The 19721-nt window shown below is 43.4% G+C and overlaps 1 protein-coding gene across 6 annotated transcripts in view; it reads left to right on the top strand.

Annotated features, from left to right (window-relative positions):
• Window positions 1-19721, top strand: part of Nrf1 (nuclear respiratory factor 1) — a 107428-nt gene that overhangs the window by 47067 nt on the left and 40640 nt on the right. For all 6 annotated transcript variants that reach the window (XM_036180790.1, XM_036180791.1, XM_036180786.1 and 3 more), the window contains 3 exons: window positions 1155-1269; window positions 4368-4494; window positions 10574-10714. In XM_036180790.1, coding sequence (XP_036036683.1) covers window positions 1155-1269; window positions 4368-4494; window positions 10574-10714 — 383 coding nt within the window. The remainder of the gene's footprint in view (window positions 1-1154; window positions 1270-4367; window positions 4495-10573; window positions 10715-19721) is intronic.

Raw genomic sequence — 19721 nt, 5'->3', positions numbered from 1 at the left:
AGACAGATGTTCTATTAAAACATTGCCATTTATAATAAAACGGGAGAGGGCAGTGCAGTTAATATTTTTTCCCCTTATAGCTAGCTTGGTACAATGGTGCCTGTAATTACAGCACTTAGAGAGCTGAGGCAGGAGGATCATTTTGAGTTCCAGACTAGTCTGGGTTATGTAGTAAGACCCTGGAAAAAGAGAGAAAGAAAAATCCCCTGCCATATGTTTATGATAGAAAGCAAGTGGTCATCTGGCATTTGCTTGCTCTGAGGGTTGTTTAGAGAGTGTCATTTCATCAAGACCATACTAGCACTGAGCGGCCTGCAGGCAGAGGCCATGTAGATTTACAGAACAGCTTACTGCAGTCCACGCATTTAGAATATTCGTGCCAATATAAATGTTAGCAATTTAATTTTCATCTAAGCCTTTTATAGGGCTAGCAAGAACGGATAAAAGTGAAATCCTGTCTTTGATATGTTGAAAACCCCTAAGTATCAAGACTGCAATAGTAGGAGTTCCTTAGAATTGTCCTTCATTTATCCCCCACCAACCCCAAAGCCCAAGACCTTTATGCATTAGTTTCAGAACAGCTGGACCAGCCTTTATTAGCATTTTCTTATTGGAGTGAGGAAGTGTTCATCTCTTTGGCCAGGATCCTCTCATCATCTGGACCTCACGGCTGCTGTCTTCATTCCTTGGCACAGTTTCCAGCTCAGCTGGTATTCTTCCAGATGGTTCTTTATAGGTGGGAGTGAGCCTGTTCACTGGGTTCTCCCAGTTCCTTAACTGGCAGAGTCTTGGAGCAGAGGGAGGGCCAGGGAACTAGAAGGGCAGTGTGAAGCCCTTAGCTTGTTTCAGTGTGGCCAGGCCTTTCTCTCAATGCCGCAGTATTTCCTGGGACCTTTGAGAACACTGCCTAACAGTGTGGGCATGCTGGCAAATTAAAGCAACAGCATTGTATGAAATTCAGGATGGTGTGTGGCGGGAAGGTGTACACCATTTGCTTCTTAAAAGATCGATTGTAAACTTACATGATTCATGAGAAAGATGTTAAAGAACATTGATAATACTAGAACCATTCTGTTTTCACTGATAACATGTTGTTTTCTGTCTTGTACCCTTGCAGGCTCCTGCCTAACCTCAGCACACACTTATTATTTCAGGTCCTGTGGGAATGGCTGCTGCCGCTGCCGTGGCAACGGGGAAGAAACGGAAACGTCCACATGTGTTTGAGTCTAACCCGTCCATCCGGAAGAGACAGCAGACACGTTTGCTTCGGTGAGGGCCGCCTTACCCCATCTTGCTCTTCTTCACATGCTTCCCGTGTAGATGGCAGGGCTAGAGCATTCTTTGCTAGCTTCCTCAAGAATCCGGATTGGAGTATTTGATGGCAAGTTTAGACTTAGAACCATTCCCATAAAATTAAATTGATGAAAATACAGAAAATATGATGTATAACATTGACCAGCTGTGGTAGCACACGTCTTTAATCCCAGCATTTAGAAGGTAGAAGCAGGTGGATCTCTGTGAGTTCCAGGCCAGTCTGGTCTACATAGTGAGATACAGATTAGCCAGAGCTCCACAGTGAGACCCTATCTCAAAAGAAGGGGGGGGGGGGAGGAAAGAAGGAAGGAAGATATCTAGCGTCACATTAATCCATCTAGGGAAAGTTTGTGTACCTGTTGTGTGCCAGGTGGCACTCTAGGCGTTTGGAAGCATAACATTGAGCAACAACGTTCCTTAAAGAATTTATATTCTGAAAGAGGGAGAAAGAAAACAACATACACTATTTTCAATCAGAGGAAGTGTTGTGGGGAGAAAAGAGAGTAGAGAAAATGTCAGGAGGTCAAAGAACATAGTTGTTTCTCTGTTCTAAGAATGGCCTGGAAATCCTTTTGACGAGGTAGCTTTTGTACAGAGCTGGGAGGAACTGACAGAGTCACATGCTTATGTCTAGGCAAAGAGCATTTCAGCAGAGGGAGTATTAAGAGCCAAGGTAGTCGTTTTATTATTGATTATTTATTATTTACCCTTTTTTTTTTCTTTCTTTCTTTTTTCCTGGTACTCACTCTATAGACCAGGCTGGCCTCGAACTCACAGGGATCCACCAGCCTCTACCTCCCGAGTGCTGGGATTAAATATGTGCGCCACCACACTCAGTCAAGGTAGTTCTTTTTAACAAGCAGCTAGGGAGAGTCTGAGGGAATGAGTAGAGGAGTGGGAAAGCCCAGCCCCATTAGGAGGCTGGCAAGCTTGTGTGGTGCTCATGCTTATAGTCCCAGCACTTGGGAGGCTGAGGTGGAGGATTGGCACAGGTTCAAGGCATGGTTAGCACACATATAACTCCTGCACTCAAGAGACTGAGGTAGGCAGGTCATGACTTTTGAGCTAGCCTGGGATACATAACAAGATCCTATCTCAAAGGAGAGTAGAGAAAGAATTGGAGGCAGTGACTCAGCCATTCATTCAAGAACTACTGCCTGGTTTTCTGTATGGTACAATGAAATGTAGGGTCCTGGGTCACAGGATAACTTGTGACTCAGAGGAAAGGTGCAGCATGATTTATGTTGTATGAGTGTTTGCTTACATGTATGTGCGCACAGTGTCAGTGCCTGGTGTCCACAAAGTTCAGAAGAGGGGTCTGGGTACCTCCATGGGCTTATGTGCACTTTAGGAGGACAGAGGCAGTGAGTTCCATGAAGCTTGAGTTACAGGCAGTTGGGAGCCACCTAACAGGTGTATTAGGAATCAAACCCAAGTCCTCTGACAGAGCAGTAAGCCCTCTTCACCACTGAGCCGTCTCTTTAGCCTCTGTTATAATCGTCTGTATAGTTGGCTCATCTTTTTTTTCATCTTTCACTGTGGCTAGCTTATCAATTAACTTTATCATTGGTATGTATGTACAGGATAAAGACACAGCATGCAAAGGTTGGATTCCGTCTCAGCTTACAGGGAGGGGTCCAGTGGTGTCTGCTTTGGGGCAGACCTCCACAGATAAGTGGGGTTACTGAAGAGACTCTCTCATTTCATCTTTATTTGCAAAGCACTATGGGTTTGTGTTCTGTTTTCTTTTCTATAGCTGTGTAAAGTAGTCTGACCAAAAGCAGTTTAGGGGAAGGAAGGATTTAAGTGATTTAAATTCATCAGTGAGGGAAGTCAGAGCAGGAACTTGAAGGGGAAACCAGGAATGCTGCTAGCCTGCTCACCATGTAGACCAGGTTGGCCTTGAATTCACAAAGATCTGCCTGCCTCAGTTTCCCAAGTGCTGGAGTTAAAGGTGTACCACTTGTACACTTAGACTTTAAGTAGCTTTCTAACACAGCCCAGGACCACCTGTCCAGGGAATAGTGCTGCCCACAAGGGGCCGGGACCTCAATGAACAGAATGGCCTGTAGGGCAGTCTGATCTGGACAAATTCCTCAATGCACCTACCTTCTCAGTGACTCGAGGCTGTGTCAAGTTGACAGTTAAAGCTAACTAGGACAGTGTATCTGCATCACAATAAAATATAAAGCTGTAGCTAGGCGTTGTGCGCACCTGCAAAGCTGGCACTTGGAGGCTAGAGGCAGAGGATCAGGAGTTTAAGACCAGCCTCAGCTAATGAGACCCTGACTCAGAAAATCCAAATAAATAAATCCCAAGCCAGCATACTTTTCCCCTACATTTATTATTTTGTGTATGGTGGAGCATGTGTGTACACACAGGCCGTGTTACATGTATAAAGGCCAGAGAAAACTTGCTGATGATTCTTTCCTTCCACCATTTGGGATTGCACTCAGGTTCTCAGGCTGACACCTTTACCACTGAGACCATCACACTGACCCACAGCGTTTTAAAAGTACTTATTTTGTATAAAATATACCAGTGTGAAATGAGTAATGACTATACCAATAAAAGAAATCGTCATTTGGGCCACCTTTATTAAATAGAGATGACAAAATAAGTCTGAAAGTGACATCTCAGCAGCCATGCTTAAAATTGTAAACAGCAATAATTGGTGTTGAAACTTAGCTGGGTGTATTGGTTGTGACTCTGATAGCAGCACTTTGGAGGCAGAGGCAGGCAGATCTCCGAGTTTGAGACCAGCCTGGTCTGCATATCGAGTTCTAAGACAGCCAGAGCTGTGTAGAGAGACCCTGTCTCAAAAAAAAAGGTGTAACTTAGTGAATTAAAAGTTGTCCTGTCTGTGTCCTGAGACCTAAGCCCCAGTACATCCTCATGTGATGGGCTTAGAGGGTATGTCCGCACTTTTCTCTGACAGAATCCCGTACTTCGCTCTGCTTTCTGCTTTAGGTCACATTTGATCAGACTCCCCTCATAGTGAGTTTGGTCTGTGACTTGTTGCCCCTGTGACCTCTCCTCTGCACTCTGTCCAGGAAGCTCAGAGCCACACTGGACGAGTACACTACCCGCGTGGGGCAGCAGGCCATCGTCCTCTGCGTCTCTCCCTCCAAGCCCAACCCCGTCTTTAAGGTGTTCGGAGCAGCGCCTTTGGAGAACGTGGTAAGTCAGATCCCAGCCGGCCCGGCCCTTGGCTTTGCGGGGGATGCCTTCTACTCCTCTTTCCAGTTCAGTGTTAACACTGCCCCCTTCCATCGGCCCAGGGGTGGAAGGAGGTAGTTGGTTTTCAGAGACTTTATTCAGATTGGAACCAAAAAGACGAGTGCCGTGACTGCAGTCAGAAAGGTAGCCTACCGCTGGCACTCACATGTCAGTCAAGAGCACAGCCGCCGGCAGCGCTTTGTTGAACCTAGCTTGATGCTTGATGCTTGGCTTGACCAAAGCTGTTTCATGCCTCGTGCACATGGAATTCTTTTCCCATTGTTCGAGACAGGGTTTCTTTTCTTTTCTTTTTGAGCTGAGGGTCGAACCCAGGGCCTTGGCGCTTGCTAGGCAAGCGCTGTACCACTGAGCTACATCCCCAACCCAAGACAGGGTTTCTCTGTGTAGCTTTGGTGCCTGTCCTGGATCTCGCTCTGTAGACCAGGCTGACCTCGAACTCACAGAGATCCGCCTGGTTCTGCCTCCCATGTGCTGGGATTAAAGTCGTGGGCCACCACCGCCCAGCAGAATAATAATTTTTTAAAATGTTCATTATTGCTGGGTGGTGGTTGACATTCACCTTTGATCCCAGCACTTGGGTGGCAGAGGCAGGTAGATCTCCGTGAGTTCCAGGACAGCCAGGACTGACTGTTCCACAGAGAAACCTTGTCTCAAAAAACAAAACAAAACAAAATGTTCATTAGTATTTCTAGTTCCTAAGTCAAAGTACTGTACCTCATTGGGGGCAGTGAAAAAGGACAGTATGTTGTGAGGAAGCAGTACAGGGCTGAGGATGTAGCCCAGTTGGTAGAGCCCTTGTCTAGCATTCATGAAGTCTTAGGTTCCATCCTAAGCACTTTACCAGGTGCTGTGGTCCATGCCTGTAATCTCAGCATTCAGGAGGCGTGGAGGTAAGAGGATCAGGTATTCAGGGTTATCCTTGGCTACAAATCCAGTTCAAGGCCATCCTGAGCTAAATTAGACATCACTTTAAAAAAAACGTAAAGTTGTTTATTCGTATCTGAAACAAAACACTAGATGATTCCAGGGTAATAATTTTATAAGGCGAACTGGAAGCATATTATTAATCACATATTTGGGTATATCTTTAAAAAAAAAATCTCTTTTGTTGTTTTCAAAAAAGTTGGTTTAGCTGGGCATGGTGACACACGCCTTTATTCCCAGCAGGAGAGGCAGATGGATCTCTGGGTTCAAGACCAGCTTGGTCAACATATTTTTATTCTTGGGCTTTTTTGTTATTGTTTATTGTTTTGGTTTTTTGTTGTTCATTTGTATATGTGTGTATGTCTCACAAGTATATGCCTCATGTGTATGTGTGCTCTTGGATGACAGACGAGGGCATGAGGTCCCCTGGCACTGGAGTTACAAATGGTTGTAAGCCACCATGTGAGTGCTAGAGATTGAACACAGGTCGTCTAGAAGAACAGCCAGCATTCTTAACCACTGAGCCATCTTTCCACACCCCTAATTTAAAAAAAAAAAAAAAAAAAAAGCCACACACACACACACACACACACACATACACACACAAAGAAAGGAAACATTTTGCACGAGAGTAGTCTCTCAATGTCCTGTGTGTGCAATAAGGATCACAATACTTTCCTCCCTGGGGACAGATGTTAAGTCTGATTGTGCGATATAAACTAAGTGGAAGTGCTGAGAGAAGCACTGAGCTTAGGCAGTGCTTGAGCTAATGCTGGTTACTGTGCTCTGAGGGCAGCTCTCTGAGGCTTTGTGCTAACCATAGACTTTCTCAACTTTTTCATGGGAACAGCCTAAAATATTTTCTTGAGAGCCAGGCAGTGGCGGCACGTGCCTTTAATCCCAGCACTCGGGAGACAGAGCCAGGTGGATCTCTGTGAGTTCTAGGCCAGCCTGGTCTACAGAGTGAGATCCAGGACAGGCTCCAAAGCTAAACAGAGAAACAGTCGTCTCAAAAACAGAAAAAAAAAACAAACAAAAACAAAAACAAAAAACAACTTCCCAAGAACTCTGAAAGTAGAGTTCCTTTTTTTGTTGTTTTTGTTTTGTTTTCCAAGACAGGGTTTCTTTGTGATACAGTTCTGACAGTCCTGGAATTCGCTCTGTAGCCCAGGCTAGCCTCGAACTCTCAGAGATCCGCCTGCCTTTGTCTCTCAGTGCTGGGATTAAAGGTGTGCACCACCACCTGGCAAAGGTAGAGCTCTTTAGTCAGAGCCATGGGGCTGGAGCATTTAGCTGGGTCCACTGAATACAACTGGCCACTCAGTCACAAAGGGCTGAGGTAGCTTCCTAGAAGTCATTCTTCTGCCTTTTTTTTTTTTCTTTCTCTACCTGATAGATAGTGGACTGTGTCCTTCATTTATTTATATAGGTTTTAAAAAATGGTTTCACTTACATAAAATGTAGACAGATGTTTTAAAAGTAGTAACTGGAGCTGGGGCGATTGCTCCTTAGATAAAGCACCTTGCCGTGCAAGCTTGAGGGCCTAAGTTTGAATCCTCAGAACTAAAGCTGGGTGTGGTAGCCCACATCTGTAATCCCAGTGCTCCTGAAAAGAGATGGGAGACTGGGTCAGAACTCAGCTGCTCCAGGGCCATGAAGACTAACACCTGAGGCTCTCCTGACCTCAGTGCATATGGAATCACACTCACATATGCAAAGTCTAAGATAAGAGTCCGCCTAAATGCTTTCATTTTCAAGTCTCAAGACTAGACACCTGGGCTAATTATCCGGCTCAGTGGATAAAGACTCTTGCTGGCAAGCCCAATGATTGGAATTCATTCCTTGGAACCCCGTGGTGGAGGGAGAAAATCCATTCCTACACATTGTCCTCCGACCTTCACACACAGTGCCATAGCACATGCATAGCGAGAGGCAGGAGGAGACAAACACAAAATCTTGCTGTAAAACAAACAATCCTAGGAGTCCACACTTGGTGGAGGAGCTTATTAGTCCGGGGGCTGGAAAGAGAGCAGGGGGAAGCCGGCTGAACTTCACTAGCCACAGCTGGAGCATAGCTCTCAGGCAGCCAGAGTCACAAGTGTGAGGGATGCACCATGCTCGGCCACTCCCAGTGGTATGCTCCAGGTGACAATCTATTTTAGTCACAGTGGCACCTGGGTAAATTTTTAAAATTTATTTATTTTTATTTTTTGTGCTGCTGTCTTGCCTGCATATATGTCTGTGTGAGGGTATCAGATCTTGGAGATACTGAGAGTTGTGAGCTGCCATATGGGTGCTGGGAATTGAACCTGAGTCCTCTGGAAGAACAGTCAGTGCTCTTAACAGATGAGCCATCTCTCCAACCCCATATGTGTAAATTTATAAAAAGATCTTTCATGGAACTTTCCAAAGACTACTCATATCCAGAAAGCTTCAGAAATGCAGAAGAATCATGGTATATTGTCCAAGGCTGTTTTTTACAACCTGACTAAAGGCCAGTTTCTAAATTTTCAACAGTACATTTGTGTCCGAAACTCTAATGGTTTGTGTAAGTGCCTTAAACCTAACCTTCTATCCCTAGAATTCATGAGAATATTTGATAATATACCTCTCTGTGTGTCTGAATACATGAAATATTTCATGAGACGTGTTAAAAAAGACCAGTCAGCAGTGTCACGAATTTGCTGTACATACTGTGTTCTGGGAACAGTAGTATAAGTGATACATTATTTGAGACTAGGAATTTAAAACAGGAATATGATTAAGACAGGAAGTGAGAAGGTTTTTCAGAGTGTATGTGGAAATGGAGTTGGACTTTTTAAAATAGGCAATATTTGAATGAGAAGCAGAATTAAAGGCCCAGAAGTAGAAAAGAACTTGCTAGAAGCAAAAACTAACGAGGATGCTGGCCAACAGTTTTAGATGCACTGAGACTTTGGAAGACTAGAAAATGAGGTTTGTGGGTAGGAAGTGGGGAATGCATCTCAGAACTGAGGGATCAGATGGACTTGAAACACAGCTCTATGATTCTGGGAAATGTACTCTACTCAGCAAGCTCAGATGGGAGTGCTGTGTTCACCTGGATTGTTTTGTTGCAAATTACTCTAAAACATAATCTGTCAGCAGTTTAGCGAAATACCAGAATATGACTTTTCTTGATCCATAAAAATGACTGAAATTAGCCGGTCAGTGGTGGCACACGCCTTTAATCCCAGCACTTGGGAGGCATAGACAGGTGGATCTCTGTGAGTTCAATGCTAGCCTGGTCTACAGAGTGAGTTCCAGGACAACCAGGGCTATACAGAGAAACCTTGTCTTGAATCCTCACCACCACCACCACCCAGGGCTGAAATTATTTGATACTGACTAATGTAATAGTAATAACCCAGTGTTTTCCCATCTTTGAATGCCAGCTATTACCACCACAATCAAAAGTTTTTTTTATACCGTTTTCATTCCTTCTATGGGCCTGCACGTGTGAATTCAGCTTGATACACTAAGTTAAAGAACCCAGACTTGGAAGAGTCAGGCTTTGTTCCATTCTCCAATCCTCTTTGTGGACTAGAAGCATAAAAACTCAGAAAATAGAAGGCTGTATAATGCATAGATAGTAGCAGTGCTTAACTTATGTCGTCATACACATACTGGTGATACTATTTGAAGCTTTTTTTTTTTTTGAAGATGTATTTATTTATTATGTATATAGTGTTCTTTCTGCATGTATCCCTGAAAGCCAGAAGAGGGAGCCAGATCTCATTACAGATGGTTGTGAGCCACTATGTGATTGCTGGGAACTCGACCTCTGGAAGAACAGTTGGTGCTCTTAACCTCTGAGCCATCTCTGCAGCCCCCTGAAGCTTTTTTGTGTTATTATAAAACTGATTTAGTCGAGTTATAGTGAGTCTAGCATTTGGGCCATTTTTCTTTCCTCTCCTTCACACTGCTGTCTGGAGGGTCCTGTCGCTTTAGAACTGGGTCTGGTTACTGTTAGGTGTGTGGGGTAGAGTATGGGATCTTTCTCTTCTGAGCCTCACAGTGAGACACCAGTATAGAAGTAAGTTCACTGAGCAGAAAACACTGTTGGTACTTCTTGACAAAATTCATTTTGTCTTTGCATTCCAAGAAAGTGCCCCAAACAAGTTAATGTCCTCTCCCATCTAGCTATAGCTCCATAATTCCATGGCTTTATTATCTCTGAAGACATCCTCAGCCCCTTGTGTATTCTAAGGGAATAAACCCATTTTTGATGGTTGCGGATCCAGTGTGTGCCTCCCTTTCTTGCTCATGATAGAAGGATGTGCACATACACTCTGCACGGCCTCTGCCCAAGGTTCTGCTGTCTCAAGATCCCTTTCACTGCACTGGTGAAGAGCAGAGTCGGGACAGCACTGGTGAAGAACTGTGCTGAGGTGGAGAAAGGCACCGTGGCTTTTAAGTGCATCTGTCTCCAGGGAGTACCTGAAGGAGGAGAGGTTGGCCAGTGGGGCTCCCTGGCCTCAGGCCTTACTAGTGATGGCACTTTGGCTCTCAGGTGTATTATCCATCTCTTGTTTTGTGTGATTCTTTTCAGTCTAGCCTCTTGAGCACTTGGATCTCCTGTCCATGTGGAACCTGGCTTTCTATTTAAAAAAAAAAAAGCAGTTTCAAATACATTAGAGTTCAGAGACATAAGTCCTCAGAGCTGGAAAATGATTGTGAAGCTAACTGTCACATTAAATGTGACCTGGGTCAGAACTGGCCTGGGAAAAGCAGAGTAATGGATGTTATTTGGATGTTATTTACATTATATTTGGAGCAGGTGTTGGATCTCTGTGGCTTGAGACAAGACTCTTAACTGAGAAACAGTAGTATTTCTGTGGAAGTTCCCCCTGGCTCCTTCCTCTTGTTACTTAAACTTTCATCATCTTCTCATTTGATTTGGTTCAGTGGTGTCTTTGGGGCCAGCGGGTATTTTCACCTTCTACTTGCTGGACTGTTTGTTCTTGGAGCTGTGCCGTGGCCAAGGGACACTGCCCCACCCACTTTCTTGTTGCTTGGCACCAGCCCTCCCTGGCTGCGGAGCATCTTGTTTATTTCTGCCCTTAATTCCCTGCAGGTGCGAAAGTACAAGAGCATGATCCTGGAAGACCTGGAGTCGGCTCTAGCAGAACACGCCCCTGCGCCACAGGAGGTTAATTCAGAACTGCCACCTCTCACCATCGACGGGATTCCAGTCTCTGTGGACAAAATGACCCAGGTACAGGGCGGGAAGTGAGGAGGAGATGCAGAGACAAGAGATGCAGGTGTGGGCAGGCTGCTCCTCACTTTCTAGCTTTGTCTTCTGTGGTGTGAGCAGAGCAGGAGACATAGACTAGAATGTATGGCAGCCTTGGAGAAGGCAGAGTCCCAGGAGGAACCCCCTGACTGAGCGCAGACATGCACCCTCCTCTCTGCTGACCACCCTCTCACCCTCTGGGATCTCTGTGCTAGGGAAGGAAGTTTTCTGCTTGGTGTTGGTTTGACCTGGAAACTCTTAGATGTTTCAGGCATTACAGTCAAGATAGACAAGTTTAGCAGGCAGGGCTGCTCCTCCATTCTACCAACAGGTTTTTGAGGCAGGGTTTCTCTGTAACCCTGGCTGAACTGGAAATTGCTATGTAGACCAGGCTGACCTCAAACTCAGCGGCTGTCTCAGCCTCCCAAGTGCTGGGTTCTTTACTAACTTTTGGTTTTGGTCTGTTTCTCCATGTAGAATTTTAGAGCAATAACTTTTTTTTAATTGTTGTTCAGTTCAGATGCCTGACACCTAAAATCCCATGCCATCTAAACAATAGTACCAGTTTAGTAAATAGTCTGAGAATATTGGAACAAAACTGAATTCAATAAAGTAGTGGTCAGCTGGTTCCCTGAATAGGTCTGAACCTGCGACTTGATGAGAAGTAGCATTGCATTTTATAAATATAAAGGCAGAGCAGGGTGTGGTATCACATGGGCTAGGATCCCAGAATCTGAGTATAGATGCAGGAGAATCATAAGAATCCAAGGCTAGCCTGTAGTACATAATGAGACCCTGTCTAAAAAAGTAGTACTAAACCTAACCTGTGACCATTTGATTATTGGAACACCAGGCCTTTCTGTGAACATGGAGGGTATTTCAGTAATGGTTCAGAAAAAAAAGACATATTCCTACCCTTTCATAGTTGGTGTTACATTCTATTGCTAGTTCCATTTTGCATAGTTACCTTTAAGAATCTGCTCTTAAGAATCTCAGCCATGAGATGCATGTAAAGTAAGCTGATCCTCTGGTGTAGGATACTAGCATAGAATCATCTTCTGTGGTGGGTTTTTTCCTTTAATGCCATGTTTGATGTGTTAGTTGAAGTAGTCCAAGGTTTTGATGATAATAAGCATGCTTACATGCTGATCTTCATGATGAGCATTCAATAGCCACAGAAGTTAGAAAGCAAAGCATTGGAACCTCATTGTGCCCCATTCCATGCCACACACTTGGTAGATAGATCAGGACATGCTGACAGATCCAAGGAAAGCTGATGCTTGATCACCAGCTACACAGAGAGACTTTGTCATCAGCAGCCTGCACGTTCACTGCCATTCATTTCCTCCTTTCCCTTCTCACACAAGTGATGATTGAAATCAAAACAAAGCAAATAGTTTTAAAGGCCTTAGCATTTATGGAGCCCGGAGAGGTGGTTGAAGGTGCTTGCCGCCAAGCCTGATGACCTGAGTCCACATGGTGGAAGGAGAGACCTGGCCCCCTTTTCATGTGCTCTGTGGCAGTGCCCCCACAATAAATAAATAAACATCAAGAAATTACAACGTGAGGAGGAGTAAATAGGGTGATAAAAGACCAACCCTAACAGAATGAAAATTTCAAAGTATTGGAAAGTATTCAGAAGCGTATTTTCTCCCCTCCCTCTCACTGTCTTCTCCCCTCATAACTTTCCTCGTAAGCTGAGCCAAATGCCCCATTTTAAATGATCCAAAGCCTTTCATTTTCAACAGTAGTAAGAGTGTTTAATTTGAAACCAAGCCTGGATAGACGAGAGGCATGGGGAAAAAGCACTTCTACATATTGTCCCTGAGAATGTAAACTGGTGCTTCTAAGAGGCGGGTTGGTGGTGCAGAGTTTAAAGTGTGCATGTCTTGGATTGGACGGATCCGAATTTGGTTCTCAGTACCCATGTAGGATGGCTTAGAACTGCCTATAACTCCAGCTCCAGGAGACCTGACAGCTCTGTAGGTACTTGCCCTCATACGCATATGCCCACACACAGATATGTGCACATAATTAAAAGTAAAAATATAAATAATCTTTAAAAGGTGCATGGTTTGTTCTTTAGTAAAGCAAGAGTGATTGTTTACTATTTTTGACAGCATTGTTTACAATAGGAAAGTTTAACTAGTGGTTAAATTATAATAGGAATGCTAGCTACTTACATGGGAGGAGGCATACCATGGCCCAAAGATGGCAGGGTTATTTACTATTCAGTGACCTATTAGGTACTAAAAAGAATACTTTCTATTTGTAGTAGGAGGTTGCAGCTTTACTGTTTCTGTTTGTTTGTTTCTTCCTTCCTTCCTTCCTTTTTTTTTTTTTTTTTCATTTCAAAGGCTAGATTTTTTTTTTTAATTCAGAGAATACAAAGTTAGAGTTAGTTGACCTCACTTTTTAAAATGTGTATACAAAACATGCTCAAGTATGTGCACTAAAGTTTGTAAGAATGTACATCAAAATATTAAGTGATTACTTATGGATATTGACATCATGGATGGTTTCCATTTTCTTCATTGATAAGCATGGATAGTTGCTTTATTAATGTAATAATATAGATAGCATTATTAATTTTATGGAGTTTTTCTCTTTATGGATTGTTTTTATAATCACAAAAAATCTAATTTCCAGTTTTTATAATAAGCTTGAATTTTTTTAGGGTGCAAGTTTGATAATGTTTCTGCTCTCTTGTGACCAAAGATCACTTTTCTTCTTTATGGGACAAAAATATCAAGAATTCTTTTTACTAGCTTGGATTTCTATAGAGCTACAAAATATTGGAAGGCATGCTATTAAATTATTCACAGGGGTACCTCATTTATGTTCTGTGTGTGTGTGTGTGTGTGTGTGTGTGTGTGTGTGTGTGTGAGAGAGAGAGAGAGAGAGAGACAGAGAGAGAGAGAGAGAACTTTATAGTCAAGAAAGCAGAATTCATGGAGTTGGGGATTTAGCTCAGTGGTAGAGTGCTTGGGTTCAGTCCTCAGCTCTGGGGGCAAAAAAAGAAAGCAGAATTCAGATATGACTGTAGCAATAAAAAAATAAAATAAAGTAAAAAAGAGTATGACCGAGTTTTAATTCTAGATTTCAGACTCTGTGGGTAATTTATAACTTGCTTAAAGTGATCAAGTCTTGGGAAACTGGGCTCTCCTACTGATATGATAGACTCTGGTTAACCAGACATCTGTTACCCATCTTAACTGCAGTTTTGATGTGGAGGTGACTGGTGTTTATGCAGTGGGGCCAGCTTAGATGTATGAGTCTGTGTACAGACCTGAAATTTGTTCTGAATCATCCAAGGAGAGTCCTGCCTAATGCTGGCCCAATGTTAGCTTTGTTGATTCTCTGTAAATTAAATAAACTATTTTTAAGAGAATGCTACAGTCTAGTTGCTAGTCCCAGCACTACTATGATAATTAACTCTAGGCCTTACTTTTAGGAGCCTTCCTGCCTCATAAAGTGGAGGAAGTGAAAATTAGGTATTATAGAGGAAAATGCTTTGAGAACTAAACCATCTCACGGAGCTGTTATTACTGTTGGCTTTTGTAAGCTTTCATTTCTTTTTCATACTGAATTTTAAGATACTGAGTGAGGCTTTACTGTTTTTACTTCTCAAAGGCTTTGTTTTGAGAGAGAGAGGGTCTTACCTGGAATTTGCTATGTAGATCAGACTGGCCTTAAACTGACAGAAGTCCATCAGTTTCTGCCTTCTCTGTGCTGGAATTAAAGACATGTACCGCCACACCTAGGTACAACTGACTTCATTTCTAATTATGAGTGAGTGATTTTGTGCATGTGTATGTGGTGGGTGTGTGAGAGAGTGAGAATATGTGTACATATATGTAGCAGATGCCAGAAGACAACATCTGTTGCCCCGCAGTCCTCTGCAAGAGCAGTAAGCAGTCTTAATTACTAAGCTGTCTCCCTAGCTCCCCCTTCTTTTCATTGTAAATGCTGGAAATTGTCTCATGTAGATTGAGGGAGTTACAGCGTGAAGCAGTTGACCTTCATTCAGAACTGACTACCCTGTGTTTAGAAAGCAGCACAGTGGCAGAGCATGGCTGTCATTGTGCTTTGGGTTTTCCTCAGCTTTTTTGTTGTGTTTTGAATGTATAATTTTTGGAGAGTACGGTGGTACACATCTGTAACCTCAGTGAGCATGGCAGTACACATCTGTAACCTCAGCACTTAGGAGGTGACAGCTGAAGGACCAAAATTTCAAGTTCAAGGCCAGCCTTAGCTGCACAGCAAGTTTGAGGACAGCCTGAGCAATATGAGAGCTTGTCATGAAAAACCAACACACAATAACAAATAAGTATAATTCTCCTTTTAAAGCACTCTTACATAAAAGTTTGAGAAGGTTGAAATAAGGCTGAGCAGAGTAATCCATTTTAGGGGTATAAGTTAGGTTCTCTGTTGCTAGAAGTAGTCCTGAGCTTGTTGGGGTTTTTGTTGTTTTGTTTAGTTTTGTTTTTGTTTTTTCTTTGAGACAGGGCCTCACTATGTAGCTCTGGCTGTCCTAGAACTCACTATGTAAATCAAGCAGGCCTCAAACTCATAAACCTGCCTCTGTCTCCCAGGTGTGTACTGTCATACCCAGAACATCTTGAACTTTTGAGTTCAAACAATTCTGCCTCAGCCTCCCAGACTGTAGGTGTGTGCTACTGTGCATGCCTTGTTTTTTTGTTTTGTTTTGTGTTTTTTGTTTTTCAGAAAATTGGAATGTCACATTAGTAAATTGTTGTAGGTATGATAGACCAGGGTCTCAAGTGGGCTTCATCTGTGCTTAGATACTACTCTGTGGACAGTGCCCTAGGTCTTGTCAGGTGCCTGCTGTGATCTACTGAGGGAGTGAGGCCTAAGGGTAATGCCAGGTAATAATGCCAGCCGATGCTGCTAGTTCTCAGTTGCACTTGGAGCCTGAGAATTACATTGTCTCCTGAAGGGTTTTTAGTACTTAAAACAGTCTGGGTGAGGGGTGGGAGCACAGACTTTAATCTCACCACTTGGGAAGCAGGGGTAAATGTATCTCTGAATTTGAGGTCAGCCTGGTCTACATAGTGAGTTCCAGGGTAGCCAGAGCTACATGGTGGGTTAGGGAAGGAGTGGGAAATAGTTGGCCACAGGTGAGCGGGAAAGGCCTCTCCTGTTCTGGAGAGGTTGTACATTTGGGGAGTGCTATATTGAAAAGATACAGGTAAAGACTGCATTATGGAAGGAATTACAGAACCAGTGTCACTGGGTCATTCTCCTCCTCCCTTGGCTCTTCTCACTGCCGCCTTGAACTTGCCGTCTTCCTTTTATCCTCGCTGGGACCAGCTTTGTTGCATTAATAGTCCCTGGCAGTGATGATGCAGCTGCACAGTAATTCATTGGTTTCAGGAAAACCTTCCGAAATAGTCCACACAACAGTTGCTTCATTAGCAAGAGTTACTCACAAAGTTTGACCCATTTCCCTTAAAAATATTCAGTCTATTGTCAGGCCGTTGTTGTTGTTGTTGTTTTAATTTTTTTTTTTAATTTTATATACATTGGTGCATGCGGGAATCAGACAGCTGTGAGCTGCCATGTGGATGCTGGGAACTGAACCTGGGTCCTCTTGAAGAGCAACCAGTGCTCTTAACCTCTGAGCCATCTCTCTAGCCCTGTCAGTCTGGACTTTTTGAAGGTTTTATTTTGTTTTGATGAAGTGTAGATCTGGCCTTTCCTAAGTGAAATAAAGAGAAGTGAGCACAAAACCGAGATTCTTCAATAGGTGAAGCCATGGAGATAAGTGGAAAGGTTACCAGGGACTGGAAGAATCCAAATGGAGTTAAAGGATGATAATGAAAACCAGTTCTGGAAACAGTGATGATAATCATACATAGTGAGTGCATGTTAGGGTAGTAAGTTTTATGTTGTATGTCAGATGATTTAAAGGAAAGAAAGGGGGAGCTGGATTAAAGTGTACCAGGTCGGTGGTCTTCAAGGTTGGCTGCACACTAACTCACGTGGGGGGATTTAACACCTCAGTATATGGTTCACTCCAGGCCAGTTAAGTCTGAATCTTTGTGGGTGGAACTCAAGCAGCTGTAGTTTTAAACCCTCGGATTTTGTGTTATCCACTGTTATAAACAGTAGTTCCAGACTGCCTCTCCATTGAAAGCACTTCCTCTTTTGTGGGTGGGATGTCATGTAACTCAGCAGGCTGGCTTTGAACTCCTGGTCCTCCTGTCTCTGACTCCAAAATGATTGTTTTACAGACATATGCCGCCATTCTCAGTAGGCTTTTCTTACAGTCTGAAGTTTCAGAGTATGAGTGTATAACATGCCATGCCATGCTTTATAAACTACCGGGTAGAAGGGATGGGGACACAGCTTGGTGGTAGAGTGCTTGCTAGCATGCACCAGACCCTAGGTTCAAGCTTCAGCGCCACCAAAAGAGAGGAGGGAGGGAGGGAGGGAGGGAGGGAGGGAAGGAAGGAAGGAAGGAAGGAAGGAAGGAAGGAAGGAAGGAAGGAAGGAAGGAAGAAAGGAAGACGTCTTCCTCTGTGGCCTCCACCTGGCTTGGGAGAGTGTAAAGGGCTTGTCATAGAAAGAAGTAAGAGGACCTAAGTTCAAACAGCCAGTGTGTGTGTGTGTGTGTGTGTGTGTGTGTGTGTGTGTGTGTGTGTGTGTCCTTTAAAAAAAAAAGTATATGGTATAGGCCAACAAGTTAGCTCAGCATGTAAAGGCACTCGCCTCTGAGCTTGACACAATGAAAATTTAATACTTGAGACCCACATGGTAGAAGGTGAAAACTGACTCTTAAAAGTTGTCCTCTGGGCTGGAGAGATGGCTCGGAGGTTAAGAGCACTGCTTGCTCTTCCAAAGGTCCTGAGTTCAATTCCCAGCAACCACATGGTAGCTTACAACCATATGTAATGAAATCTGGTGCCCTCTTCTGGTCTGCAGGGATATATGCAGTCAGAACACTGTATACATAATAAATAAATAAATCTTTAAAAAAAAAAAAAAAGTTGTCCTGACCTCAACACCATGCCATGGTATGCATGGCAGACCAATTAAAAAGTCAATAATAACTGTTTAAACATGTGATATATTCTTAAATAGGACATAGTTTATTTTAAACAGAAGCGTAAGGTGTATTCAAGAATGCTAAGAGAGAATGGCCATGTAAGTTATACAGTTAGGATGCAATAAGACCAAGGAAATAAAGAATTAATATGCAGAACAGATTAATGTTTCCTTCAGATTAACAATAAAGAAATTAGAAAAATCAGCAAAGCATTATAAATAGCTCACTGAAAGAAGTGTGGGAAAGTTTGGCTGGGGCGATGGCTCAGTGCTTAAGAGCACTTGTTGCTCTTGCAGGAGACCTAGGATCAATTCCCAGCACCTGTGTGGTGGCCTACAACCTTCTGTAACTTCAGTTCTGGGGGATGCAGTCCCTTTCTGACCTCTCTGGGCACCGTACATGTGGTACCCAGACACAGTTGCTGACAAAATACCTGTACACATCAAATCCAAGGCAAGTGTGGTGCAGTGGGTACTGTCACGTTGTGGGTAGGAGCAGAACAGATGGTGTCTGTGAGTGTTGAGTGCAGCTTCACTTCCCGAGTTTCTTCTTAAGAAAATACATAGTAAACATAGTGGTGTGCGCCTTTAACCCATCACTCACGAGGCAGAGGAGCGGCTCAGTAACATGAGAAACAGAAAAAGAAATGAGCAGTCACACAGACAAGAGTCATACAGCAAAATGTTGCGTGAAGAAGCATGTCCTAAAGTCTGTACAAGACAGCACTATTTGAGTTTTCTCCAATAACAAAGCTGCCTTTCTAACTTACATTAATGTAAATGGGTGAACTTGGGCTACAGGGAAAGCTCTTCATCAATCTAAGGCTTCTAGACCGGACACTGAGTTGGCAGGCAGGCTGGCCTGTTATTTTAGTATGTGGTTTTCAGAAAGAGCACGGCCACCTGGGAGGAGAAGACGGTGGGACTTGAAGAGGTTCTTGGAGGGTGAGGATGGGAAGCAGAAGTTTGACTTTGTGAAGAAGTCTTTGAATGAGTGTCTCCATTTGCCAAGCTGTGACTTCACTCATTCTGAGGTCACAGTTTCACACTGGCTCTTCCATAGTTCCTATGGCAGTGTGTTCAAGAGATGCCAGTGCTTGTATCGGCAACTATGTTTCTTAAGGATTAGCCACCTTGATCGTCTCTGAACAGAGGTTGGTAGTGTAGATAATCCAGATAATGAGCAAGGAAATCATTGGGCTTTGCTCTTGAAATTTGGATATAACTGGTCTGTCGACTTGGAAGTTCCTTATTTCAAATTAAAATAACATCTGCCTGGGAAGGTGTCTCAGTGGGTAAAAGGCTTGTCACACAAGTGTGGAGACCTGAGTTCAAATCCCCAGAATCACATAAAGTCACATTGGAATGAGGACAATACATTTGCTGGACAGCAGAAAGTAACTGGCAGATTATGGCATAGTAAGCTATTGTTTCATTTTGGCTGGTTTAGGCTTTTGTTATATATCCAGATACCAGATCAAAACCCATGTCTTGAATATGCTAGTGAATTATTCTACCATTTAGTGATGTGTCCCCAGCCCTTCAATTAGGCTGTCATAGCATTTTATAAAATCTTATTTTAAAATGATGTATAAGTGTTTGGCTTTTTTTGTGACTGGCTGTCCTGTAATTCAGGCCATTCTCAAATTTGCTTTATAACTAAGGATGACCTTGAACTGATCCTCCTGCCTCCACCTCCCAAGTCCTAGGATGACAGGCATATGTCACCATGCCCAGGTTAGCTTCCATGTAACCTTTATTTTTAGGAGTGTGGGTGTTTGCCTTATGTATGTGTCTGTACTGCTCGTGCATACGGAACCTGCAGATACCAGAAGAGGCACTGGGTCCCCTGGGACTGTACTTAGCAAACTGTTAGGGGCTACCATGTGGGTTCTAGGAATCAAACTGTCCTCTGGAA

Source organism: Onychomys torridus, chromosome 3 (genome assembly GCF_903995425.1).
Source record: "Onychomys torridus chromosome 3, mOncTor1.1, whole genome shotgun sequence".
Classification (NCBI taxonomy): domain Eukaryota; kingdom Metazoa; phylum Chordata; class Mammalia; order Rodentia; family Cricetidae; genus Onychomys; species Onychomys torridus.
Note: the sequence above shows the minus strand (reverse complement) of the source record. Positions and strands in the feature narration are given on the sequence as shown.